The following is a 26,114-nucleotide window of genomic DNA, read 5'->3' on the forward strand; positions in this document are numbered from 1 at the left end:
CCAATTTATCATCAGTGGGATTTTACTTACCTTCACTTGTTGACTCCACTATAACCACCTTTGATACCCCGCCTTACCGATTTCAGCCATGGAGAATATAGCAGCGACAGAGTCGCAGTGGCTTACCCAACTAGCGGCCATGCGCCAGGCCATCGCCGATCTAAAGCTCCCGAAAGACCTACCCCACGATACGACTGGATATGGAAGTGATATGGATTTGGACCTCGATGACTCCTCCTCCTCCCCAGGAACGATAGATGATGTTTGGGATGTTATCAGCTCGGACGATGAGACAAGCGATGATCAGGAAGAGTTGGCAGAGTTGAATGAAACGTCCTTCGCCCAAAGCTCACCGTACGACCGATTTTGGCTGGAAGAGAAATGTCAAGGCGTTGCAGCTCGATCAAGCATGGATGCGGCGGAGCTCAGCCAACAAATAATTGCCACTCTGGCAGCTGATAGCGATGATGGCGAACTGCAGATGTCTCTTGCCGAAATTGTAGGGTTTGAGGATCTCGACCTGGTCATTGAACTGATTGCACACCGAACGGAGATCTTGTCGGACAAACCTCAACGCGTGGAGGCACAGACGGATGGACTCGCTTCTTCAAAGCTTCTCACAAAATCTGAAAGGGAGGAGGCTTTATGGCAGCGCAATTTCGAGCATAAGAATGCCCCGCTCATGGCCGCTCAAACCCGAGGGGAACCCGCATACCCACATGTCTTTAAACAAAATACCTCCGGAAATCTTCTCTCAGCTAGCGGCCGCAAATATGGTTTGCCTGTCGGTAGCGAACATTTCGTCGAACAGAAGTACGAAGAATATGCAATCCCTGCTTCGAAAGTAGGCACACTCGCAAGGAACCAGAAACTAGTCGAGATTGCTGGACTAGATGGCCTCTGTCGTGGTACATTCAAGGGCTACAAAAGTCTCAATCGTATGCAGAGTTTACTTTATGATGTTGCATACAAGACTAGCGAGAACATGCTTATTTGTGCCCCTACTGGAGCTGGTAAAACTGATGCTGCCATGCTTACTATTCTTAACACAATCGGAAAAAATACCACACCCAACCCATTAGATGAACCTGATGCTACTGAATTCGTTGTTCAAGTGGATGACTTCAAGATTGTTTACGTCGCTCCCATGAAGGCATTGGCAGCCGAAGTAACGGAGAAGCTGGGCAAGCGGCTTGCTTGGCTGGGAGTTCACGTCCGAGAATTGACTGGTGATATGCAGTTAACCAAGCGTGAGATTGTGGACACGCAAGTCATTGTCACCACCCCTGAAAAATGGGATGTTGTTACTCGAAAGAGTACTGGTGACACTGAGCTTGTTCAAAAAGTAAGGCTGCTTATTATTGATGAGGTCCACATGCTTCATGATGAACGTGGTGCTGTCATCGAATCCTTGGTCGCTCGAACCCAACGACAAGTTGAAAGCACGCAATCATTAATCCGCATCGTCGGTCTTTCTGCCACTCTCCCCAACTATGTTGATGTAGCCGATTTCTTAAGAGTGAATAAGATGGCTGGTTTATTCTTCTTCGATGCGTCGTTCCGACCAGTTCCTTTGGAACAGCATTTCATTGGTGTCAAGGGTAAAGCAGGCTCCAAGCAGTCGCGTGAGAACCTAGATGTTGTCGCGTATGAGAAGGTGCGATCCATGCTGGAAAGAGGTCATCAAATCATGGTCTTTGTGCATTCTCGGAAGGATACTGTCATGACAGCACGTATGTTGAAGCAGCTGGCTGCAGAGGATGGCTGCGAGGATCTTTTTAGCTGCCATGAGCACGAGGACTATTCATCCGCTCTCCGTGATATGAAACAGTGCCGTGCGCGTGAGCTACGAGAACTCTTTAACAGTGGATTTGGTGCTCACCATGCTGGTATGAGTCGCAGTGATCGCAATCTCATGGAACGGATGTTTTCTCAGGGTCTCATCAAGGTTCTTTGCTGTACAGCCACACTTGCATGGGGTGTCAATCTTCCTGCCGCAGCAGTTGTCATTAAGGGAACGCAGTTATACAATGCGCAAGAAGGAAAGTTTGTCGATCTTAGTATTCTCGACGTCTTGCAAATTTTCGGTCGTGCTGGCCGTCCTCAGTTCCAGGATACCGGCATTGGCTTTATTTGTACCACGCAGGATAAACTGCAACATTATTTGTCGGCCGTGACAGCTCAACAGCCCATCGAGTCTCGTTTCTCTAGTCGACTAGTTGACAACCTCAATGCCGAAATTTCTCTCGGCACCGTCACATCGGTTCCTGAGGCTGTACAATGGCTTGGCTATTCATATCTCTTCGTTCGCATGAAACGTGAGCCTCGCAACTATGGTATTGAATACGCCGAACTACGAGATGACCCGATGCTTGTTCAGCGACGCCGTGCCTTAATTATCCAGGCTGCTCGTACTCTCCAGAAGAGCCAAATGATCATCTACAATGAAAAGACTGAAGATCTCAGAGCCAAAGACGTCGGGCGTATTGCTAGTCAATACTATGTCCTGCAGGGCAGTATTGAAATATTCAACGAGATGATGCGTGCGCGCGCAGGCGAAGCGGACGTGCTCAAAATGATTAGTATGAGCGGTGAATTCGATAATATTCAAGCTCGCGAGACAGAGTCCAAGGAGCTCCAACGCCTCCGAGAGGAGGTTGTTCAAACTGAAGTCGAAGGTGGAAACGACTCCCCACATGCCAAAACAAACATTTTGCTCCAATCTTATATTTCACGAGCAAAGCTCGAAGATTTTGCCTTGGTTTCCGATACAGGTTATGTAGCTCAAAATGCAGCTCGTATCTGTCGTTCCCTATTTATGATCGCCTTGAATCGCCGATGGGGCTACCAATGCCAAGTACTGTTGTCGCTGTGCAAGTCTATTGAAAAACAAATCTGGCCCTTTGATCACCCTTTCCATCAATTTGATCTTCCTCAGCCAATCTTGCGCAATCTTGATGAGAAACTCCCATCGTCTTCTATTGAATCAATGCGAGAGATGGAACCTGCAGAGATTGGCCAACTCGTTCACAACCAGAAGATGGGCAAGGTCTTATCCAAGCTCCTAGATAACTTTCCAACCCTGAGCGTTGAGACTGAAATTGCCCCACTGAACCGCGATGTCCTTCGCATTCGCCTATCAATCTATCCCGAATTCACATGGAATGATCGCCACCATGGCGCATCTGAGTCGTTCTGGGTTTGGGTTGAGAACTCCGAGACAAGCGAGATTTACCATCATGAGTATTTCATCCTGAGTCGTAAAAAGCTCTACGATGAACACGAACTTAACTTCACCATTCCCTTGTCCGACCCACTCCCAAGTCAAATTTATGTCCGAGTTATCTCCGATCGCTGGCTTGGTGCGGAGACAGTTAGCCCTGTTTCCTTCCAGCATCTGATTCGCCCAGACACCGAGAGCGTTTATACAGATCTGTTGAACCTTCAACCCTTGCCCATCTCTGCTCTTCAAAATCCTATTCTTGAAGAACTCTATGGTCAACGCTTCCCGTTCTTCAATCCCATGCAGACCCAGATTTTCCACTTGTTATATCACACGTCAGCTAATGTCCTCCTCGGGTCTCCCACTGGTAGTGGAAAGACCGTGGCCGCTGAGTTGGCCATGTGGTGGGCTTTCCGTGAGAACCCCGGCTCCAAAGTAGTATACATTGCTCCTATGAAGGCGCTTGTTCGCGAACGAGTCCAAGATTGGCGCAAGCGACTCACCGTTGCCATGGGATTGAAACTTGTCGAGTTGACTGGTGACAATACACCTGATACAAGAACCATTCGTGATGCCGACATCATTATCACCACCCCTGAGAAATGGGACGGTATCTCCCGTAGCTGGCAAACAAGAGACTACGTCCGGAAAGTTAGCCTTGTGATCATCGATGAGATTCATTTGCTTGGTGGCGATCGAGGTCCTATTTTGGAAATTATTGTGTCTCGAATGAATTACATTGCCTCTCAGTCCAAAGGCTCTGTCCGTCTGATGGGTATGTCTACTGCTTGCGCAAATGCATCCGACCTAGGAAACTGGCTTGGTGTTAAGGAAGGTCTTTTCAACTTCCGCCATTCCGTTCGTCCTGTACCCCTTGAAATCTTCATCGACGGATTTCCAGAACAGCGTGGCTTCTGTCCATTGATGCAGTCCATGAATCGCCCAACGTTCCTCGCAATCAAAAACCACTCGCCTGAGAAGCCTGTCATCGTCTTCGTTGCCTCTCGCCGACAAACTCGTCTTACTGCTAAAGATTTGATTAACTACTGCGGAATGGAAGACAACCCCCGTCGCTTCGTTCGCATGTCTGAAGATGATCTGGAGCTGAATCTTACGCGGGTCAAGGACGACGCCCTGAGGGAGGCTCTAAGCTTTGGTATTGGTCTCCATCACGCCGGTTTGGTCGAGTCCGACCGACAACTCTCCGAAGAACTCTTCGCCAATAACAAGATTCAGATTTTAGTCGCGACCAGTACTTTGGCTTGGGGTGTTAACCTTCCAGCTCACCTTGTTGTAGTGAAGGGTACTCAGTTCTTTGACGCCAAGATTGAAGGTTATCGCGATATGGATTTGACAGATGTGCTACAAATGCTTGGTCGTGCTGGTCGTCCTCAATTCGACACCTCCGGTATCGCCCGCATTTTCACCCAAGATTCCAAAAAGGCATTCTATAAGCACTTCTTACACACTGGCTTCCCTGTGGAGTCTACGCTGCATAAGGTTCTCGACAATCACTTGGGTGCCGAAGTCTCCTCTGGCACAATCACGACCAAGCAAGACGCCCTTGACTATCTCACTTGGACCTTTTTCTTCCGTCGTCTACACAAGAATCCATCCTACTACGGCCTTGAGATCTCAGCCGAAGAGCAGAACACAATGGCTGCCCAGGCGGTTGCTCAAGAGTTCATGGTTGAATTGGTTGACAAGTCGCTTGACGATCTCGCGGAGTCATCTTGTGTTCTTGTGGATTCCGCCACCGGGGAAGTTGATTCCACTCCCTTCGGCAAAATTATGAGTTACTACTACTTGTCGCACAAGACTATCCGCTACCTGGTCTCCCATGCCAAGCGCGATCCCACTTTCCAAGATGTGCTTAGCTGGATGTGTTCCGCTACTGAATTTGATGAGCTTCCTGTTCGTCACAACGAAGATCTTATTAACGCAGAGCTCGCCCAGAACCTACCATTGTCCATTGAATCTATGGGTGATCTACCCATGTGGGATCCCCATGTCAAGGCATTCCTCTTGCTACAGGCGTATATGTCGCGGATTGATCTTCCAATCTCCGACTATGTTGGTGATCAAACATCAGTCTTAGATCAAGGCATTCGTGTCATACAAGCATCTATCGATGTCATGGCGGAACTAGGATACATACCTGCCTGCCATATGTTCATGAGACTGCTACAATCCATCAAGTCAGCCCGCTGGCCGGAAGATCACCCATTGTCTATCCTCCCAGGAGTGCCGACCGAGAAACCTCATGGTGTCCCATCATCCTTGGTAGCGCTGGCTTCACAACCTTCCGGTTCCGTCACTGCGCTGGTCAAGAAACTCAATCTTCCTCCTCACTTCACCCGTGCCGCTTCACAGTTACCCAACATCTCCATCTCAGTTGAAGGCATTTCACCCAAGGGAATGAACGTCTCGCTCATCCGAAGAAACACACACACGAACCAAGAATACAGAATCTATGCCCCTCGATTCCCCAAGCCTCAGACCGAGGGATACTTTTTGATTGTTAGTGTTGCTCGTCCAGATGGCAGTGATGGTGATCTTCTCGGCTTGAAACGAGTGTCGTGGCCCTCCGCCTCCAAGCTCCGACATGGCAAGGGACGTGTCGAGGGAGGATCCTCTAAATACAATGGGCCGCGCTCATTATCCGTTCGTTCTTTGGTCAAGTTCCCTGGTGCTGCTCTAGCAGAATCAGGCTCTGTCACGACTGAAGGTATCGCTCGGGTTAATGTCAAACTCATCAGCGATTCTTACATTGGTATGGAGTGGAATTTGTCGAATGTCGATCTTGATCTCGCATCTGCAACTGGGACTCAGAATATTGAGCCATCCAGCGTACCTGTCAAGGGTTAGAGTGAAACTCTTTTTAGAAGACCTTCTTGTATATAAAGACATATTGTTGGAAATATAAGTGACCCCGTTCACGACTATATACCTATCTACTTTAACACCCCTACATCCTCCCCAACCCTTCCTCTCACCAAAGCTTCAACAAGACCGTGATCCTAGCATGCCGCATTCTAGCACGCACATCCCCAGCATACACCTCAAGTCGAATCCTCAGACGCCTTAACAACAACAGGAAAATCACCATTCGGCTCATCATCGTCCAAAGTCCACATCAAACTATAAACCCCATCATAGTCCGTCGCCTTCGCCCAGAACTGCGCCTCAAGCAAAGTATGATTGTTATACACCACACCAGCTGTGTAGCGAACAGCGCGAATCCAGAAACAGTCCCGTTAGTGTATGCAGCTCGGGTCTGTGGCAAAATACCAACAGCATAGTCCTCCTTATCCATAATATACATCGATCCAGCGTTGGTGCCGTTCACCATTGTCGCGTTGGCTATCCAGCATTCACCTGTGATAGAGGCTAGGTCCCAAGTCACAGGGGTAAGATTGGCTTCTTCGTTGGATGGGTTCTCGGCAACATAGAGTAGGCCTGTTGTTTTATGAGAGGGTCAGTAATCCCTTGCAGTTGTTTGAGAGGTTCCGATAAATAGTTCAAAGTTTTCGAGAAATCACATACCATCGTCCACGCTATAGGAGATTGGCCACACAGAGCTGTTGGTACCGTATGCAAAGAGTGTAGCGTTCGTTTCAGCGCCGCGTTTTGCATGTTCGTGGAGCTCCAATGCAAGGCTCCCCTGGAGCATGAAAAGACATGCCAAAGTAGTGCGAAGGTGCATTTTTGGATTTTGCAACTTCTAAAAGGTGTATAACTTGTATATATTCACAAAACCTTCTAAAACACGCCGTTCAGCGAGGCTTAGAAAGGGTTGTATGAATTCAAGCTCCAGTGGTCGGTGGGTACCCAGTGCCAGAGAACTTCAAATATATCGATATTAACTCCTGACTTAGCCAACAAGTTTTTGGGAACCAAGTCCAAGTTTCGAATAAAAGGCTTGGAAAGAAAGCTAGAAATTGAAGAGAGATGTTTTGTTTGTAACGATCAAGATAATGTTCTACAATAACACCAAGGGTGTGAGAGAAACTCGATATTATGAGCCTACGGAATCTATTCATTGTACAACAATCGACGAGATCGCCGAAGACAGATACAAATCTCGTTCAACCTCTCCCAATACCGATTCTCTCCCTCGGAGAGTACTCTCCGAGAACATTGTACCAGAAGTCAATTCAGGCAACTAAAAATTAAGCTCGAGTCTTAATCTGCTATTGAGATGATCGTAGTATGTAGGCGCTGCCGATCGTATCCAGAAGTAGACCATCGTGTATCTTTATTGGCGCGGACCGAGGTTCAACCGTGAAGGCACGATGGCGCCCCACTCTGTAGTTCTTGGCTTCTTATCTGCTCCGCCGATTCTACGTACTTCGCCGGGAAGTTTGGTCGTAAGCTGCGGCGTGGCTTAACTGTGAATTACTTTTGATCTTTTCTTATTGGTGTTTATCTGTTTTAGGTCATATGAAATGCTACTAACGGTATCTATTTTGGGTTTACTTCGAGCGGATCAGGGCCCACCTTATTTCATAGGCAGCTCGATGATGGACGCGACGTAAGCCTCGATTCAGCCCTAGGATTTCATTTAGAGACTTGCAGGGATGCATTGCACGCTAATATGCCAAGTGACCGAAATTCCGACAACAGCATATATGCCGAAGTGATCGTCCCGTCCGTCCACGCAAATGCCGATTCACCAGTAGCTGCACAGATACTAGATAAAGGTATTTTGTTAGCATTTGATGACATACGCTAGTTTGACTCCCTGTTCAATTCCGTCTTCTTGCTGCACGATTTGGAATCCATGACGCAGTCCCTCGATCCTTTGAATGCGGAAACTCGTACGATATCCCTAGTTTCCATGCACGTTGATTATCACGCGATGGATGCCTAGATCTGTTCCGTGTAGAGGACCTTGATTCTGCTCTGTTTGCTAGAAGACCCACCGATCCCAGGTAAAACTTTATTTCGAAAACAAACCAGCTGGATAACTTGAACGGACCGAACTAAGGCCATGGATCGCTGAAATGTGAGACCTAGGGGTGCAGATCACAACCTATCAGGGCATTGTATTTTGGAATCCCACGGGAAAATTTGATAATGGAAAAAGTATATTCAACGGAGGAGTAAACCGCTCTCTCTTGTTTAGGCCCGAAACCGCCGTCCTGGGAATTGCCCATAGAAATAGCACAAAAGCTAAGAACTGGTGTTATGCGTGACTAGTTTCTCAGTCACTGATTCATCTTCAGTATTGCTCTTTATTTAGTGTTCTACTTCCTGTTTTCTTTGGGTTTATCCATTGAGGTTGCCATTTCAAGGGCTTAAACCAGGATGTGGCTCTCTTCTTTAATCATATCCCCTCTTGTCATTTTGCCCGGGGTGTTGGGGATATCTGTATCTCCCAATCATGTTCAAGACACGTCATGCGTCAACAGTGCGTCTGACAGAGCATGCTGGAGTGACGGATTCGATATATCTACCAATCACTATGACAAAGTTCCTGATACTGGAGTCTTTCGAGAATATTGGTTCAATGTCGAGAATACTACAGCTGCCCCTGATGGTGTTGAGATGCCCGTGCAGCTGATCAATGGATCTTTCCCAGGTCCTACGATCATAGCGGACTGTGGTGACACTGTTGGTATGGGAGATCAAAAACTGCCTATTCTTACCTGTCATTAACATTTCTCCATTAGTTGTTCATGTTACCAATTCACTTCAAAATAACGGAACCGGCCTTCATTTCCATGGAATCCGACAGAATTTCACAAACCAGATGGATGGAGTACCCAGCATCACCCAATGTCCCATTGCACCCGGTGACTCGTATACCTATCGGTGGCGCGCCATTGAGTATGGGACGGGCTGGTACCACTCGTACTTTTACGTTCAAGCTTGGAACGGAGTATTTGGAGGAATCATCATCAATGGCCCGGCGACCGCTAACTACGATATTGATCTGGGTCATGTCTTTTTGAATGACCGGTACCATGTAAGCTTCATCAATCAGTGCTATCACCGGCAGAAACTAACTTTCTTCAGCAAACGGCAGATCAGTTGGTTCTCCAAGCAGCCACCGGTGGACCACCCACAGCTCCGAATGGGTTAATCAGCGGAACAAATGTATGGGGAAAGAAAGGATCCCGATTCGAAACAACATTCAAAGCAGGCACCAGATACCGAATGCGAGTTTTGAATGCGGCTGCAGACCAACACTTCCGTTTCATGATCGATAACCACACCCTCGAAGTGATCGCGAACGACTTCGTGGCCATCCACCCATTCAACACTACTCAGCTGAGCATTGGAATGGGTCAAAGATACGATGTTATTGTGACAGCGAGAGGACTCAGTAGTGGTAATTTTTGGCTTCGCGCTATCCCCCAATCAGCCTGTTCGGAGACAGATGCTACTGGCCTAGTCAAGGGAATTATCCGATACGATAATTCATCGACCGCCGATCCAACTACATCAGCATACAGCTACACAGATTCATGCGCTGATGAGGAATCGTCCAACCTGGTGCCTTATCTTCAGGTCAACGCCTCTGAGACCCATAGCTACGACGAAAAGGAGAATGTTGAGGTCCAAGTTACCGATAACGCAATGCTCTGGCTTATGAACAGAACTTCCTTCGATACTCAATGGGAATATCCGACATTGATGCAGGTGGCCGAAAGAAACCAGACCTGGCTTGGAAAGCAGATTGTAATCCATCTCCCCGAGGCTGACAAGTGGGTGTATTTTGTGATCCATTCGCCTTTTGCACAAGATCATCCGATGCATCTACATGGTCATGACTTCTGAGTTCTAGATTCCGGATACGGAAATTTCGATGTATCCATGAAGGATAGCTTGATACTGGTCGATGCTCCGCGCCGAGATGTTGTCATGCTGCCTGCCAGTGGATATGTTGTGATTGCTTTGAAGACTGTCAACCCCGGCGTATGTATCTATTATTCCATTCCCTATTCCGCCATGATCCCCCTGCTCTTCTCTCCCTTTTCGTTTTTTCTCTCTCTCTACTTCCGCCTTTCAATAAAATCCCTTCTGACCAAACTTTCTAGGCTTGGCTCATGCATTGCCACATTGCTTGGCATACTTCTGAAGGATTCGTGTTCAGCTTTTGGAGCGTGAATCAGATATCGAGATCAACGATAGTACCTTGAATTCTACCTTTAAGAATTGGCAGAGCTACACTGTTGACGACGACCTTGTTCAGCACGACTCCGGTGTCTAAGTCTCTGGCGCATGATGTCAAGTCCCAACCAATTTGATCAGCTATGAGATCGAGATCCAAAAAGGAGCCGTCCAAATGGCACAAATAACTCATTCATTTCTAAATTCCAATTTCATCTACCTTGATTGGATTCCCAACCAACTGTGAAATCACAGACCAAATATTCCAATATACTGATTAAAATGGACGTCATCACTTTTATCACTGTCCGGCCCAAGCCACTAAATTGAAGGACCAATAACATTATATTTAAACACAGGTCAATCAACGTATATACTTTGTAGAATTGAAGCTAATTAAAGAGAGTAGAGATTGTATTAAGTTCTGGATGGAGTGTAGGAACTAAGAATTCAGACCGCCTCCAGTCTCGAGCCAGGGGTAACATGATAGTACTACTCACCATCTCTATTGATATCTAATCCTTTCTCAAAGTTAACCATGGTCCATCATTCAGACCTATTTGATGCCCTGAACCGAATAAATACCAAGCAAATACAAAGAGAGAGTCGACTTGCATCGTATTTTGAGACTCACTTTGAATTCCAGTCACCGTACCAATCGCCGTCTCCTTCGCCTAAACCACCCTCATCTCACAAGAGACCCATTAATCCAGACCAAGCAGCTATATCAATACGAAGAAAAAAAAATTGTTCACTCACTGGGACAGACTATACCCTTGACGTAAAACGTAAGAGTTGCACCTAACTGATTTTAGGGATATTTACTCCGTCAAAATAGCACGACCACACCGGTCCAAGCAGGCCTCCTTCATCTCGGACGAGAATTCAGACAACCCATCTAGGGCGATGCAATCTCCACGAAAGCGCTCCCTTACAGACCGAAACAACAGTGGCTCGTGGGGTAACAGCAAAGGACGATATAACTTACGACCGACGAAAGCGCGTCTAAGAACAGCGGCGAGGCAGAAAGTCTATGGGGAACAATGTACGAATCTCGTTTGACTGGCAACCTGAGATTGCCAAACTTCCGAACCTTTCGGTATTAGCCACAACTCTTCTGTAACTTTAATACAATATATAATGTCTCATGTAGCTACTGGTCATTTGAACTTCACCGCGTTGATTGGTAATCGGCATGGTGATCACGTGCTTGTGGTGCCTGGTATATCAGGCACGAGATCATCTGTCGGAATTAGTGAGTGGGGAACATGGATGCACCAATAGAATGTCAACGTGTCTAATTTCTGTATAGCAAGCCCGTAGCAATTTAGGTGGGCAAGAATAATGACTAATACTTCGGATCTATAGTATTTCCTTCTTCCGAGATCCATTGCTGCTGTTCCGACATCATCTTTAAGTTAAATAAGTTAACTAACTTAGTAAAGAGACAAACAGATCATTATCCTCAATCCATCCGCCAGCATGTTTTTGAGTGGTTGTCTGTTTTCGATGTCGATTGATCACCGAAATTTGGGTTCAAAATAACGCCATTGCCGTCACAACAGCCGCCAAGCAAACACGACACGTATCATTCTGATGTCCTTGTCAACGATAGCTCCACACCTTCTTGGGAGAGAACTGTTGGGTTCAACCATAACTCAGCCAACATTGGGTATAATGGTACGGACTCGTATGAGAACGCTTTGAATAAGCTCCGTAGCTCTCAAACCTTATCTGTTCTTGGACTGGCGTTGATACTTTTAATTGCCACAATGTATATGTAAAAGCCTATTTTGTTCTAGATAGCATAACTCTTTGATGGCGCATTCTTTTCTGAACATCAAATATAATTTCTAATTTCTGAGTTTACAATTGCACTAATATGAGATATCTACCTTGGCAATTTCTATAAATTCTTTCTTGTGTTGCTCACAAGCTTAAAGTGTGGTCTGATTCCTTCGTGGCAAATTGCAGTCGGGTATCCGTGGATAGCCTATTGATAGCCTATCCAGCCTTATCGGGGAATCGCAACCTTGGAAGATGCACGATCCTTTGAAGACCCTACAAAGGACACCAATAGCCTAACCGGACCCACATTCTAACCCACATTCTAAGGCAGGAAATAAGTTCGAATGTAGAACCCCAACATAATCGAATTCAGTTGAACGAACCCCTGCATATGCAGCCACATTGCCGGGCCGAAGTCAGCTATAAAGACCCACGATCGCATTGTTTCATTCAATTTTAATTCAAAGCAATTTACAATCTCGCAATCCAATCAATCATTCTCAATCTCCCAAAAAATCGAACAATAATTTAAAATGGAAGAACCCCCCTATGATTCCAGGTACGAACCTCTACCCCACGAAGCCTTATTTCACAACTAACAACTACCCAAGCCGGCCTATGCCCGATATCGCCGTTGCATACAGCTACAAACTATCAAATTGCCCTGGCAAAAGCATCATTGGTGTGCGTGTTTCATTTCCACCAGACGGCGCAACCCCACCGCACCGACATGGCAGCTGTTCCGTCTCCGCCTACGTCATTAGTGGCGCGGTCCAGAACAAGATGAACAATGATCCGATGAAGATCATTGAGACGGGTGGGACTTGGTATGAAGCTCCGGGTTGTCATCATCGCATTAGCAACAATGCTAGTAAAACTGAGCCTGCTGTTGTTATTGCTTCAATGATTTTGGATACGGCTGAGTTTGAACGGGATGGAATGGGGGCACTCATTCAGATTGACGAGGAGTATCGTTAGAAGGAGAGGATACGATTACAGAAGGTGATAGAGGCCAAAGCTCGTTTTAAATTGATTCCTGGAATATAAGGCTATATAGAGACTGCACTTACAGTTAAAGTAATAGTGGAGCTACCTGACCAGCTATCTTGTCCCTAATTAGACAGCCACCTATGTCAGCTATATCAAAGTTAACTACATAGTGCGCACTTACGCTTACAAGAGCCCTGCGGGTATTTAATTTCAATATTACCCAATCTTTTCTTTTCCACTATCTTTTCCTCTTTCCCCCTCTTCTCACTCTTTCTTCTCCTGTACCATCATTCAGTAAATCGTTTGAATTAAAGAACTTAATCTGCATACAGTGCGGAGCATGGACTCTTATGGCTTAGTAGATAGTATAATGTAATAGTACAATCGCCGTGAGAGCTGGGATGGGAAGATCAGTGATCAGCTTTTGTGTCAATCGAATACTACCATTGTACAGGGGAGCAGTCTGATCAAACATTTACCTTCTCTCTTCTATTAGCCTTCCTTTTCAACCTAGACCTTCCACGTCCTTCCATCGGGAAACTTAAGACGTCAATTGAGAACGAGCTTTAGCCGCTATGGCCTTCCGTAAACGATCGAGAATTTGGTGAAATTCCACAAATAACTACATATTTGCAGAAGGGACAGAGAACGCGAGCAAGCGAAATGCTGCGATCAAAGAATCTCCATGTATCTATTCCTATTTCCCAGTCTGATCAAAATGACATCTCAAAAAGCCATCCCCGTCCTCAAAGAAGTCCTTGCCATATCCGTGAGTTGTCTGTGTTCTCATCCTGAAATAAAGAGCGCCCACTATTGCGCGGAATGGATGATTTGATAAACATCGACCGCAAACTCTCCTCCTGCACGAAGTATGGGGCCCCAGTCAGGCGAATCAATTGTGCTGCACACATCAATGACATGGTTCTTCAGGGTCATGCGGCCCGTGTCTAAATAGTCGGGTGGCGGTGCTGAATAGATATGGCGAGCTAATTCGGCGAGTTCAGGCACAAGACCGACTTGGGTGAAGTGGACACAGGCCAGATTATCATGAAGTTAGCGCAGTGCGTACTCTTCTAACTGTTCGATTAGGTAGACGTTTGCAAAGCTAAAAGCCTTTGCGTGTATGAGAGCCATTTCGCCGAGCACTTCCGCTGTGCTGTTGATTGGGGATTCGGTCGTCAATCGAGAGTTAGGAATCAAGGCGGTAGGCACAGCGTCCTGGATATCGCTGGAGCTTTCAACGTGCAGTGCGATTGACTTAGTATCATTCATGAGAGAGTGGAATGGAGAGGGGAATCTCAACTTCTTGAGACAGACTTACCTGGATTGTCGCCATGCTCTTCTTGGATGACGCTCTGTAGTGACACGAAGACGGTGTCGATTGGGCAGTAATGGCGCTTGCAAAGAAAATTCATTGCGCTGAGAACGGTAATATCATCGAATGTTGTTAAATCCAGAAGCCTGTCGCCAAACCCACCCTGCAACGAAAGGCCCGGAGCTCGTCCGGGGAGGACGATCAAGGACTCTGGGTTGAAGAGGAAGACCTTCCCATGTGGCCCAGCCTTTACCCGGACACAGAATGAATTTGAATTGTCGCTGCGTTCTTCTTAACTCTTAAACTTCAAATTGCCTTCAACCAGTGTTTTTGTTACCTCATTTTGTTAGCTTTGGTCAGCCTCAACGTAGATAGGACTTCCGTAGTGTAGGAAACAAACCGGTCTGTTTGCACGGTTGGAGATTTGATGTGAGTTGATAAGAGTTGATGATATCAGCTACTCTCAGAGAAGTGATGAGAGGAGGAAGAACAAAGAGTGGCCAACTTGAAGTGAATCCAAGTACGGAAGGCCAGGCTCCAGAGCGTACTTTGCGCCCACCTAGCGAATTATATATATACTAGGCAACTTATGATTATTGAAGCCTTCACTAAGGTGAATCTAAATATAATTGAAAAGAGAATATTAGACAATTTAATAAATCGGTAGCGATCAACCCATCAGCGAAAAAAATAAGGATGGAGACAAGTGGGGAAAATATTGATGTTTATTAGATCCACATGATGATCACGATAATCTACGAGAGAGTATAGCGGTCAGCGGTAAACTTAAATAAACCCTTTTGGCCATATGTAAACATCACCGCCTAGTACACCGCTATCTGTACTGTAAGTTCTACATGAATAGACCAACAATTTGAAAGACAGTTGACGGATTATCTCTTACATACATCTATATTGATGGCAGTTCATCTTTCAGTACGGGGATGGCGCTATCCTCTCAGTTCGTAGCTCTATCGGTCCCAGGACTAGAGTCAAATTTTGCTTCCTCAGTTACCACATATTACCTTTTCAATAAATTGGGTTTAGTATGGGGACGGCACTTTCAAAATCGTTGTTGAGAAGCGAAAAGACACGCCGACTAAATATTGCGCTTGGAGACAGATATAAAACCAGAGAGACTGGGAAACCTTCTCCATTCTGTGAGCATCAAAGGACTTTTACTAATACTGCATACAGTTAATCAATCGAATACTGAGTCGGGGGCAATTGATATAATTACCAAGTGAATGTGCAAAATACTGTGTTGGTAGTTGGTTCAAAAGAAGCAAAAGTCTGCCATCTTGTTTTCCTTACGAGAAAAGCAGCAGAAGGGTAGAAACAACGAGGGGCTGATCCAAACAGACAATGGCCTTCTTGGTAAATAAGAGGGGTTGCATCACTGCATCAGGGTGGAGCCCAGGGTCATATATCATGGACTATAGTTAAAATCAGCTTATTATGCCGATGTGTATATCACGATGTAGGCTTGGGCCCCTCGCTCAGCTTTGCATGACCGAGAGATTCATATACAAGCATGAAGTCCCGCTTCCCTTGCCGATCTTCTGTGGCTGGCGAATCGCTCCCCCATGCTTACCAAAACCCTTTATGGTCTCGATATCAGTGGTATGAGAAAATTACTTAGTTAAAATCCACGACCTCTATCAGACATCCGGACATCTGGATGAAACCTCTCACGCTCCGTGCATGCTGACATTATCACCAGGGTCTAACCTAGCACCAGCGAGATTCTCCATACCTACTCAATGCTCATTCTACGATATTGTATCACTCAATCTGGTATCTTCCTTTTCCGAGTCGTTTTACCACTAGAAAGAATGCGTGTGGGTGATTGGGTGGTCACCTTCACCTAGCTAGGTGGCTGGATTGGCAGACAAGCATGTCAAACTCGTCAAAATAAGGTTGGTACATCTCGATCTGATTTTCCGGGGTCAACCACTAACTAAAATCAAGCTTATGTTTGGAATTTCTCATTGGTGCAGAGTCGATCATGTCCGTAAGGTCCTCACCCGCACTCCATTCCGTCGCGCTGCGCGTTTATCGACAAACGCACCTCTTATTCCAGCGACTCTATTCGGCTATAAGTGCCTGTTATTATGGCTGCGGCTGAATATATCGTTTCGTCCATGTTGCTGGCACTTTATCCCCCCGCACATGCCCATGATTATCTAGCTCCACGCTGAGTAGCATCTTACTTGACGAAAGATGGTACAACTTGGTCTGTCATTTTTTAGCAATCAAGACCGCTACCTATCTACACCATTTCAGTACTCCAGACTGGCTGTTGTTGACGCGACCATTGGTACTGTATTTCAGCACATAGCGACCCTCGAATCTATCGACGTCTCAGCAGCCATATAGGCATGGAAAGCAGATATGCAGACCGTACCCGTCCATAAATATGATCAAGCCAGGGAAGTAGTTCTTAAACACCAAACAACTCGTGACTACCTCTGTGGATCATCACGATTGCTATACGTTTTTATTCGTGATAATCTCAGCGTGCCAATTCACACAAATCTAGTCGACCACCCAACATATGTGGCTCTTGAAGGCGAGCCGGGCAAGAAGACGATCGGGTCCAATATCGGGGTGATTTATGTTGCGCTTCGCCAGGGTGATTTCATGGATATATGGATCAAGTGTTGGAGTATCCACGCTTTAAACAATACAATTAGCGATCCCCACCACTGCTGACGTGATTGGAAGCAAGCGAAAGCGCAAACATGACAAGTTAAGTATATCGTACGAGGATTGCGCGAACAAGCAGTGATATTCTTATTGCGATTATATTACTTGTAACTTACTGTGGGGCTTCTACACAGTCGTTTTCCTATAGCCATCTCGGGGTCCTCGATAGATCAACCATGTCAATGCCTCTCTTTTATGCATATCCTTGGTTATAATCTCCCAAACTTTGTTTGTTTATCTTTTTAACTTTTCTGTCGCCTATTTAGACTTTTACCTACTGCAGATTCAAGTCTCCCCATACTCAGGCTCCTGCCGTACTTTGACATTTACAATTACTTAAATTTTCCATTTTTATATTGTGTGTTTTGTTATTACGAGCTGCATAACTGCTGATAAGGTTCACAGTCTCAACCCTATCACCAGAAATTTCAAAAAGATGAGATGTCACCCGTTACTGGCAACACTTCAGCTAATGCAGAGACGGATTTTATGAAGTACTACATCTCTAAAGGATTGGTATAATGACGCGATTCCATTAATATTTATGAGCTGAGTAGAGGGTTGACGAATAGAAGCGTGGGATAGTCTTGTAGCAAGTATCTGAATGGTGAAATGAGAGCGTTTCGCATCAAATGCCAGGACTCGTACGACGTGCTCGTGATGCTGTGCAAAATCATTTCATTTAACTCGTCACGTCGTCTCACTTCTTCCCACCTGGTTCGTGAGTGGCGCTTTTACCTTCTCTCACTTTTGCAGCCATGGCCGTCTTAGAACAGGAATTTTCGCATGAGTGGGGCCCCTCGCACAGCAGGCACAAGATCTTGTTCTCAATAGGTGTGTCATGGTGCGGCAGTGGCAAATCTTACAGAAAATATTTGACGGAGCCAAGAGCGCTCTGCTGCTTGTCAGTATCGACGTGCTTGATCCCGAGTCGCCATCAATGGATCGCAAAAGGACCAGTTTGATGAGCTGCTTCCCACAAGCTTTGGTTGAAAGGTCTCGAAATGTGAACACGTGAGTTACTCATTTTACCGTTTGAGGGCCTTCCGTGAATTGGTTAATCTAAAATTGTTCGCACCTGCGAGCAGGCGCCAGTGCTTTGGAGATAAGGGCTAGAGCTACAGTTGACCAGCTCCCTGAAAGGTTCCATTGGAATGAGTACTTTGCCCCAGTATTTGGAAGATACCCAAAATTACGTAAAAACTAGCTATTCTCTTTGTCCCCGCACGCCATCCCGTATAGCTTTCCCAAAATTGAAGGCCCTTAGACTGCGAAAACAAGACAATGTATCCTTTTGTTTCTTTTGGAAAGCGAGAGTATACCTATCATTCCAGTGGCGGCTTTTTGTGAAGTTCTCGCAAATTTCGATCCTCTGATAGGGACTCGGCGGGCCGAATCCTTTTAGACGTAAAAGTCTTATCAACCTTGTTTTCATCTCCAGCCCACCGTATTTTAGACCATATTATAGCAGGAATGTGGAAATCTTCATTATTGAAAGCCTGAAACTGCTGAAAGAGAAGGGGTTTACCCGTTCCCATCTAAGTAGCTGGTGGCATTCGATGCCGAGTTGAATCAGTTCTCCTTCGTTATTGACAAATTTTATTTTGATTGGAACATTTTTGTAGGCCCAGATCCTCTGTATTTTGAGCAGCTTCCCTTGTGCGCGTCATATTACCTGCTGATGTTTGTGCTGGCCAGGTCGCGACTCACTTGCCATTTTAGTTCAGTCAAAGCAAACGATTAGATCAGGAAGAAAGTACCAAAGTTGCTGATGTGACCTACGGAGTATTTTGAAAAAAACTTGGAATAATGAGATCATAACAGAATGAAATCCTAGGTTTATCGAAAAGTATATAAGTGACGAACTCTCTTCATCAAATCTCCATTCTGCAAGCCCCCTCATCAATACCTTGCAAGACACCTTCGATTCAATTTCAACTTAATCCATATTTGCCCAAGATGAACTCTCTGTCTAAGATCGTGATCCTTATGGCTGCTTCAACGGTCACTGCCATCCCCTCTGGTGGCGGAACATCTCAATGCACCACTGAGCAGGCCAACAAATGTTGCACCGGCCTTACGGATGGTATCTTGAACATAGAAATCCTCCCTGCGCTGTGCCTTCGTGAGTCTTCTTACCCGTTTAGTTTCCTCATCCTAACTTCTCTAGCATTGGTTGGGAGCTGCAACAACCAGGCAGCGTGCTGTGAAACAAATGGAGTGGTGAGTCACTATTTGAGCTTGTGAAAGACTCTGAGCATTAACGATGGGCAGGGTCTTTTGAATTGTCTCACCGTTCAGGTCTAAGAAGTTCCCCTTGCGTGGCGGTATCCATGAGGATTAAGCCAGTCTACAGATGGGTGTCCTCAGTCAGCTCGGGAGTACGAAGGAGACTGGTGTTTTCAAGGGCCTATATTGCCCACAACATTCCTTGATAACTTGGATATTCACCATTCAACATGGCGTGAATCCACCAACGAATTGTATATGAATTAGTTGTGCCTCTCCTTTATCGCAATCATTTTTCTAAAGATATCTTCATATCATCGTAATCCGATAATTTCGTAGATTCGGGATCCTGACACATGTATTATATGTGAATATTAAAGAATGGCATCCAAAATCTGGGTTTTCTCAAGTATGAGGGCTCACTTTGATGTGGATTCCTCGCTGCGTTTGAATAAGTAAAATACTCTGTATTTTGTCAAGTAAGCTTTTCTGAATCGCGGCCTAGGTTGCAAGGCAGGGATCTCGCTTGCCTGAAAGTGATGTTCTTTAATCGCCTCTTTCCCCTAGATACTTGAAGCCAGATGTTCCATTGCGACCACTCGCATATGAGACTAGTATTTGTACATATCCATTTTGCCAGGCAACAGGATGAACCTACTACTCAAATCATAAGTTTCATTTTTGAGATACGCAGTCATAAATAATGAAGGCAAAACATGTTTTTGTCTAAGGAGTGATCTAAAAGAATGAAATGAAATCGTTGTCCACAATTTGGAAACTTGCTATCGATTTGATCTAACAACGGCCCTTTGATCATCATAGCACTTTCCTTCTACGAAACGTGAAAATCTTGCGTCGTGGCGAATTATCTTCATATAGCCCCGCAGAGCTTGCTACTACCCATGAACGCAGGATTGTTCAATAGCAAGGTACGTCAACGTGCAGTCTCCTGATTATTACCGATGAATTTATCTGCCTTGCTCGCAACTCTAAAACTGACAAATTGAAATCAGTTTTCTAATTTCCAACTATTGATTGATGGTTTCTCTGTGCTCTGCAATGTTTCTGACTGCAATGTCGCCTCATTCGGTTTATCATTGTCATTATTATTCATATGAACAACTAGGCAGTCCAAGATCACAGTTTATATTTCAAGCATTTGACAGACAACATGCCAATATTTGCCAAAGGTCTTTCATTTTAGCTGCCTACCGAAGGCAATGAATTGTTATGGTTTTTCTCTAGATGATTCTTTCTAGTTGATGTGACCCGGAATAATGATTGGTGACTAGTAGGTCGAGGCTTGCATGGTGGGCATCCTCAACAGACGTCACAAGGAAACGTTCTGAAGCGCAACTTTACGCAGGAACTACTTGAGTCTAAATTCGCGATTTCAAGTAGTTCCAAGCGAACAATCCATCAATCATGTCGTCGACATGCTGCAGCAGTTTGCTGATCGAACTTGCCATGATTGGTCTTCTGATTCGTTTTCATTGAGTCACTCTGGAGATGAGATACTAGGAGAGTCTTTAGTTGATAATATATCGATATCTAGGATTTGTTTGATGTATACTAGCTTCAATTTCTCTTGGGCCTTATTACAGTTACAAAGTTTGAATACCTATTCTGCTAACATTTGTTTCATGAAACTTATATTTTGTAGCTCGTTTAGAAACTTATCTCTGATTAATGAGTTTATTCGTAATTCTCAAGAGACAGATAATTCTTGGGATAATGGTTCGCGGTTCTAGTACGCGCAACGAAATATGCTATCTCTAGGATACTTGGACCTAGCAGAGACAGGCATCTTCGTCAGACGAGGGTCATGATGCAGGGGCGAAAGGAGTAGCTAGAACGAGCATACGCTAATTTTCATCCTTTGATCCCGAAGTCAAAGTTCTGCCAACCCCACTCCTCATTTCTGAATGATTTCATAGCTAGTCTTTTTCTTGAAACGGGGTCAGATTTAGCTGTAGAGATTGCGGCCTCCAGAAAAGCCTTTTTATTCCCCCAGTCCAATGATGCATCATTGCAATTGCCTAATTCTCCGTTTGGGTCAATGATGTGGGTCTCAAACTGTTATGACTGACCCAAGTGACAAACAACGACGGAACTTCATCTTCCCAGAAACGATAAGGGAAATTAATTTTTAAATTCTTTTGGGATATATTGACTCAGTATCGAACAGCATGAAACCCTGTGGACAGAGATTGGGACGGATTGGTTCCCTCGCTAAAAGTTACGATTAGTTGTAAGCAAGAGGCACATAGCGGGTACCTTCTCGGTCTTGCCACCACAATCGGAAACAGCCACTATCACATCACATCCGAGTCTACGTAAACAGGTTTTATATTTGCTTATGTTTCTACATATCACCTCAATTACTGCACAGTAATGTCATTGAATTCTGTAATCGACAATATCAAGCTATAAGCGTACAACAGCCTGAAACTTATGATCAATTCATTCGGATCCACGCCAGGCTACTGAATGTCAACTTGAGAAGGAACGCAAATCGACGATCGGCCTCTAGGCACAGAGATCGGAATAATAGAGCGTTGATCATTACCATATCTGCCACCAGGAAGAATATTTGTGAAATAAGGTTCAAACTCACCCAGATTGGCAAGGTCTGCAGATCCGGTACAGTGGCGGAGAATCTAAATTTATCGGACATACTATATGTGAATACCTCATCAAGCCTGATTGATTCCGACAGATAGGCCTCGGGAAAGCCCCCCATGCTCTTTCGACTTAAGCCTCACGATAGGTTTTGATTCAGAATATTGCAAAGAGCGGCCGGCGCAGGGTTCACTATGTCGCGGAGACTTTGTATAAAAGGTCTCAGTAAAACGAAGAGAGCGATGAAACTACCTATTTTAGATATTCCGTGTGATATCATCTCGTGGCGGCCGTCGAGTGCAGGAGGTTCATCAATTAGCTCCACTAATTACTTTTGAAAAGTCTAGAGTGAAATAGACACTATGACTTTCCTTGTTTTCGTTTCTTAGCTCGCATGCGGGATAGGCCGGGGCCCGTGGCTATTCATTTTCCGATTGGCAGCAAAAGGACCTGGGGCCGCAACTTTATCTCTCGGGTTAGCTGCAGGGCTTAAGCCGGTGGCGATGTCCCTTGTCGCCACAGAGTCCCTCCCAGCAAGAATACACTGTAGCTCTTGTGCTGGGCAAGCCATTCGTCCCACTAATTTTCTCTTTCGTTCTAGTTTCGCCTGCCAGTTGGAGGGCTCATCGCAATCATGGGATGTTCGTCATTTTGTAAGTATCGAAACTTACGTTAAACCTGGAAGGTATTCCAATCAAGGTGGGGCCGTCGGCTAAAGTTACCTTTGGGCGAAATCTTCAGTCAATCAAGAGACTTGACTCAGTAAATTCACACGCAATACCACGTTCCCAGAACTAGTACAAGTATCGGAGCGTGCTCTAATGAAGTGGGTATGCGCCTTCGTCTGAACCTACAGTTTGCTATGATAGGCGGATAGGCACTCACCCCCATATTGTGGACGCGCCTGATGTCTCCCCACTCTTGCATTGTTTCTGTATTTGCGTCACCCACATCAACTCCATCCCCTACCCTGGCGAAGGTTCCTTTTTTCTGTATTCCGAATTTTGGCCACGCTAAGGCTTTGTACTAAGTCGCCGAAACCTGCAAACAGTGTTGATCGAAAGAATAGGTCGACACGTCCTCACGAAGTGGTGAACATCACGGCTGGTATCTTGAAACAAGCCTTTCATTTCAGCTGCACTGGCCCTTTTATTCAAGTTCGGGCTAGTACCGCTTCGTTGTGTAAAGTATCTGCATCATCATTAGTATAATATCATTTCACTCTAACTAGGGTGTTGAACCCGCCGAGTTGGGCCACTGGACGTCGTCAATATTACTATGAGGCTTTAAGATATTGTGGGGTACGGAGTAAATGTACATACCAGCCATAACGGTGCAGAACGATGTTGACGCGCGACGGTTGGTATCTACCGGAAAGAGCTGCTTCGTCTGCCACCAGAGGCTTTTATCCTCAATGAAGACATTGGTCTCCTGAATATTTCACTCAATCAATCTGACCTTGTTATCAAATTGTTCCGGCGTTGCGTGGGGGAAAATTCTCTTCAATTTGCCCTTGGCTTGATAAAAATGAGAATGTGAGATCAGTTGACGCGGAGACTCCGGGCAGGAGGGCAGCACCCCCAGCAGCATCGCCGGAAAACCCCCGATGGCCACCATCTAGCGCCAACCATTGGGTGCGTCAGTAAGCCCAGCCCCGATGGCGTACTCGATGAATTGACCCCCAGCCACACAGAGGTTTTCCGCAACAATCATCCAGCCACGATACCGTGCGGGGGCGAGTTCAGCGATATGGAGTCGAAAAACCATCGCAGCGATGCCGACGACCAGGCCAACAAGAAGGCGGCCTACTGACATCTGTGCGAGGGAGAAAGCAGCGGCCTGGATTATGGTGCCGATCAGGAACAGCACACAGGCAAAATAAATACCAAGTTTCCGCCCGAATTTATCGCAGGTAAATCCCGTGGTAACTGCGACGACTAATGCACCACCAGAGGTGATGGAGGTGATCAGTTCCTGCTCATTACTGGACAGACGACCCAAATCTGTACCTATGCTAACAAGGACTGCAGAGATACTTCGGAGTGTTACTAGTACTTCGTATATAGTAGTACTATAAGGGTTGGGATTACCTATCGAGTTGACTAGTACTATAGTATAACCTTGCTACATAATTGGCACACTAGGAACTACTAATGAGAGATACTAGCACATTGAAAATACATCATTAAACCACAAGTTTTATTCATTAAGTTACGATCGTAGACAGGAAATGCAGATAATATGTTAATATAAAGTAAGTGCTCGCGCTAGCTTCTCGCCCCTATCTTGTTCTATATTCTTCAATTCCAAATCAGTACTCATAATAATCACAAAAAGTCAACCAAAGCCTGATCTAAACTTCTCCCTTCCTTTAAAGGCACAGCATCCCCCTTTTTGGCAAGACCTACTCTATTATGCCAAACAACTTTCATGCCTACATTTGTTGCCCCCTCCACATCTCCCGCGCTACCAGCAACAAACAAAACATCCTCGGCTTCAACATCCATGGCCGTCAGAATAGCTTGATAAGCCTCCCGCGCAGGTTTATAAAACCCACTCTCCCCCGCTGTAACTACAGCATCAAACTGACCAGCTCTACTGCATGCAAGCCTCCCCAAATATATTGAACAGTTGGTCACAACACCAAGCATATATCCTTGCAATCTAAGTTGCTTCAAAACTCTAGGAACCTCTGGCCAAGGTTGTAGGTTTATCCAATTCTCCAATAGCTTCGTGGGAGCCGAGTCGGGTAGACCAACGTCGTTTGCGGCTTGATGAACGAGCTGCTCATATGGGACGTAAGTGCCCTGGCCAAAGGTCACTTCCAAATATCTTGCGCGCCAAGGTCGACCCTGGGTTGCGGTGCCGGATGGTGTAGATGCATCCCAGAGTGTCCAAGAATCAAGAAGGGCGGTAAGAAGGTCGAATATAATGACTTTTGGTCGCCATGACTGTGTTTCGGTCATCATGCTCGTAGTTGGAATTCAGCATCTGTACCAGGTATATTTAAAGGGGAAACTACCAAATGTAGATGAAAGCGGGGGCAGTAGTTTCTTGCATCTTTACGGGGACAACCCCGCGAGACAGCCCCGCATTGATCATGCAGGGGCCCTTTAGTCAGCTTAGCTACTAACTAACTAGAAGTCAGCACTTGAGCCATTAACCGATTTGTAGCCCAACACTATAAAAAGACCAAGAACTACTTTGCTTCAAAAGAAAGAAATGTAAGCATGGCAAAGTGATGATGATGGACGAAAATGATGGAATATCTGAATGCCTCAGACACAAATGCATGAACAATTTGCTTGAGATATTCGGCTCTTAATCTTCCAGCAAGGACTGAATCACCACACGGACCTTATTTGAGAAATTCTGTCTCATACAAACTCTACCTGTACGAATGTGCAACGCTTCCTATGGATGAACTATGTTCATCAAGCTGTTGATCAGAACATGGTCCTAGGATCTCCTCGCAGACTTGGGCGTGTTGGATTTCTTCAAATACCGAGGTAAGTCCATGTCCAAAATCAGTTCGTTTTGACAGATGTCAATGCGTCTAGCTGCGTGGCGAAAAACAAATTAGTCCGTTGGTTTAGTTCTTCGCGTGGACCCCTCCCTCACGGTTCGCATGGAGCGTTCGATGTCATCCGGTCCACATTATCTGAACTAGACCCACATTTATGCGGAACCCAACCAGAAAAAGAAGTAAGTCGCATCATGATCAAAATAAACATTCAAAGTCCGCATAAAACTATCTAGCGAAAGCGACGATTTGTTACTAAATAACGAAGTCCTCATGACTGCATATTAAAAGCAGCTGCCAAGTTCCATTGCCCGCTATGGATCCTTGTCATTTTCTTCAAGTTCATGTCAACCCAGAGATCAGACCCACAACCGGTTCGCCAGCCAGCTGTAATCGACAAGAGCGGCTGTTGATCAACCTGCATACAGCATTTGAGTGGGCCAAATCTCTATTGGAATCGATTTAGAGGTCCTCCGCGCCCACAATGAAGAGATATCAGAAATCAATCCATAATTGAGAGTGTGTACCATACTGTCGTCATCGGATTCAAGCGCCATTTAGCGAAGTAACAATCCCAATGATTCACATATTATCTT

The 26,114-nt window shown here is 45.5% G+C and overlaps 9 protein-coding genes across 9 annotated transcripts; 6 read left to right on the forward strand and 3 right to left on the reverse strand.

The window, feature by feature from the left end:
- Positions 1–88: 88 nt before the first annotated feature.
- On the forward strand, positions 89–6,091 carry N7478_011690 (RNA helicase SLH1; the record flags this gene model as incomplete). Its single annotated transcript, XM_056927904.1, has 1 exon — positions 89–6,091. One exon carries the CDS (start codon positions 89–91, stop codon positions 6,089–6,091), a length of 6,003 nt encoding a protein of 2,000 aa, XP_056773631.1.
- Positions 6,092–6,285: 194 nt separating this feature from the next.
- N7478_011691 (uncharacterized protein) lies at positions 6,286–6,929 on the reverse strand (the record flags this gene model as incomplete). Its single annotated transcript, XM_056927905.1, has 3 exons — positions 6,286–6,408; positions 6,441–6,682; positions 6,770–6,929. The coding sequence occupies 3 exons, from the start codon at positions 6,927–6,929 to the stop codon at positions 6,286–6,288; spliced, it is 525 nt and encodes a 174-aa protein (XP_056773632.1).
- Positions 6,930–8,533: 1,604 nt separating this feature from the next.
- N7478_011692 (extracellular dihydrogeodin oxidase/laccase) lies at positions 8,534–10,009 on the forward strand (the record flags this gene model as incomplete). Its single annotated transcript, XM_056927906.1, has 3 exons — positions 8,534–8,843; positions 8,899–9,194; positions 9,245–10,009. The coding sequence occupies 3 exons, from the start codon at positions 8,534–8,536 to the stop codon at positions 10,007–10,009; spliced, it is 1,371 nt and encodes a 456-aa protein (XP_056773633.1).
- A 36-nt stretch (positions 10,010–10,045) lies between these two features.
- Positions 10,046–10,442, forward strand: N7478_011693 (uncharacterized protein; the record flags this gene model as incomplete). Its single annotated transcript, XM_056927907.1, has 2 exons — positions 10,046–10,147; positions 10,326–10,442. The coding sequence occupies 2 exons, from the start codon at positions 10,046–10,048 to the stop codon at positions 10,440–10,442; spliced, it is 219 nt and encodes a 72-aa protein (XP_056773634.1).
- Positions 10,443–11,482: 1,040 nt separating this feature from the next.
- Positions 11,483–11,862, forward strand: N7478_011694 (uncharacterized protein; the record flags this gene model as incomplete). Its single annotated transcript, XM_056927908.1, has 2 exons — positions 11,483–11,597; positions 11,783–11,862. 2 exons carry the CDS (start codon positions 11,483–11,485, stop codon positions 11,860–11,862), a joined length of 195 nt encoding a protein of 64 aa, XP_056773635.1.
- Positions 11,863–12,663: 801 nt separating this feature from the next.
- N7478_011695 (cupin domain-containing protein) lies at positions 12,664–13,108 on the forward strand (the record flags this gene model as incomplete). The annotated part of the gene is made up of 2 exons (XM_056927909.1): positions 12,664–12,689; positions 12,742–13,108. The coding sequence occupies 2 exons, from the start codon at positions 12,664–12,666 to the stop codon at positions 13,106–13,108; spliced, it is 393 nt and encodes a 130-aa protein (XP_056773636.1).
- A 1,065-nt stretch (positions 13,109–14,173) lies between these two features.
- On the reverse strand, positions 14,174–14,456 carry N7478_011696 (uncharacterized protein; the record flags this gene model as incomplete). The annotated part of the gene is made up of 2 exons (XM_056927910.1): positions 14,174–14,377; positions 14,442–14,456. The coding sequence occupies 2 exons, from the start codon at positions 14,454–14,456 to the stop codon at positions 14,174–14,176; spliced, it is 219 nt and encodes a 72-aa protein (XP_056773637.1).
- A 4,647-nt stretch (positions 14,457–19,103) lies between these two features.
- N7478_011697 (uncharacterized protein) lies at positions 19,104–19,451 on the forward strand (the record flags this gene model as incomplete). Its single annotated transcript, XM_056927911.1, has 3 exons — positions 19,104–19,269; positions 19,315–19,367; positions 19,419–19,451. The coding sequence occupies 3 exons, from the start codon at positions 19,104–19,106 to the stop codon at positions 19,449–19,451; spliced, it is 252 nt and encodes an 83-aa protein (XP_056773638.1).
- A 4,161-nt stretch (positions 19,452–23,612) lies between these two features.
- Positions 23,613–24,961, reverse strand: N7478_011698 (uncharacterized protein; the record flags this gene model as incomplete). Its single annotated transcript, XM_056927912.1, has 2 exons — positions 23,613–24,043; positions 24,355–24,961. 2 exons carry the CDS (start codon positions 24,959–24,961, stop codon positions 23,613–23,615), a joined length of 1,038 nt encoding a protein of 345 aa, XP_056773639.1.
- Between the last annotated feature and the right edge of the window lie 1,153 nt (positions 24,962–26,114).

This window comes from Penicillium angulare, assembly GCF_028827245.1.
Source record: "Penicillium angulare strain IBT 27051 chromosome Unknown utg000009l_segment0_segment0, whole genome shotgun sequence".
Classification (NCBI taxonomy): Eukaryota; Fungi; Ascomycota; class Eurotiomycetes; order Eurotiales; family Aspergillaceae; genus Penicillium; species Penicillium angulare.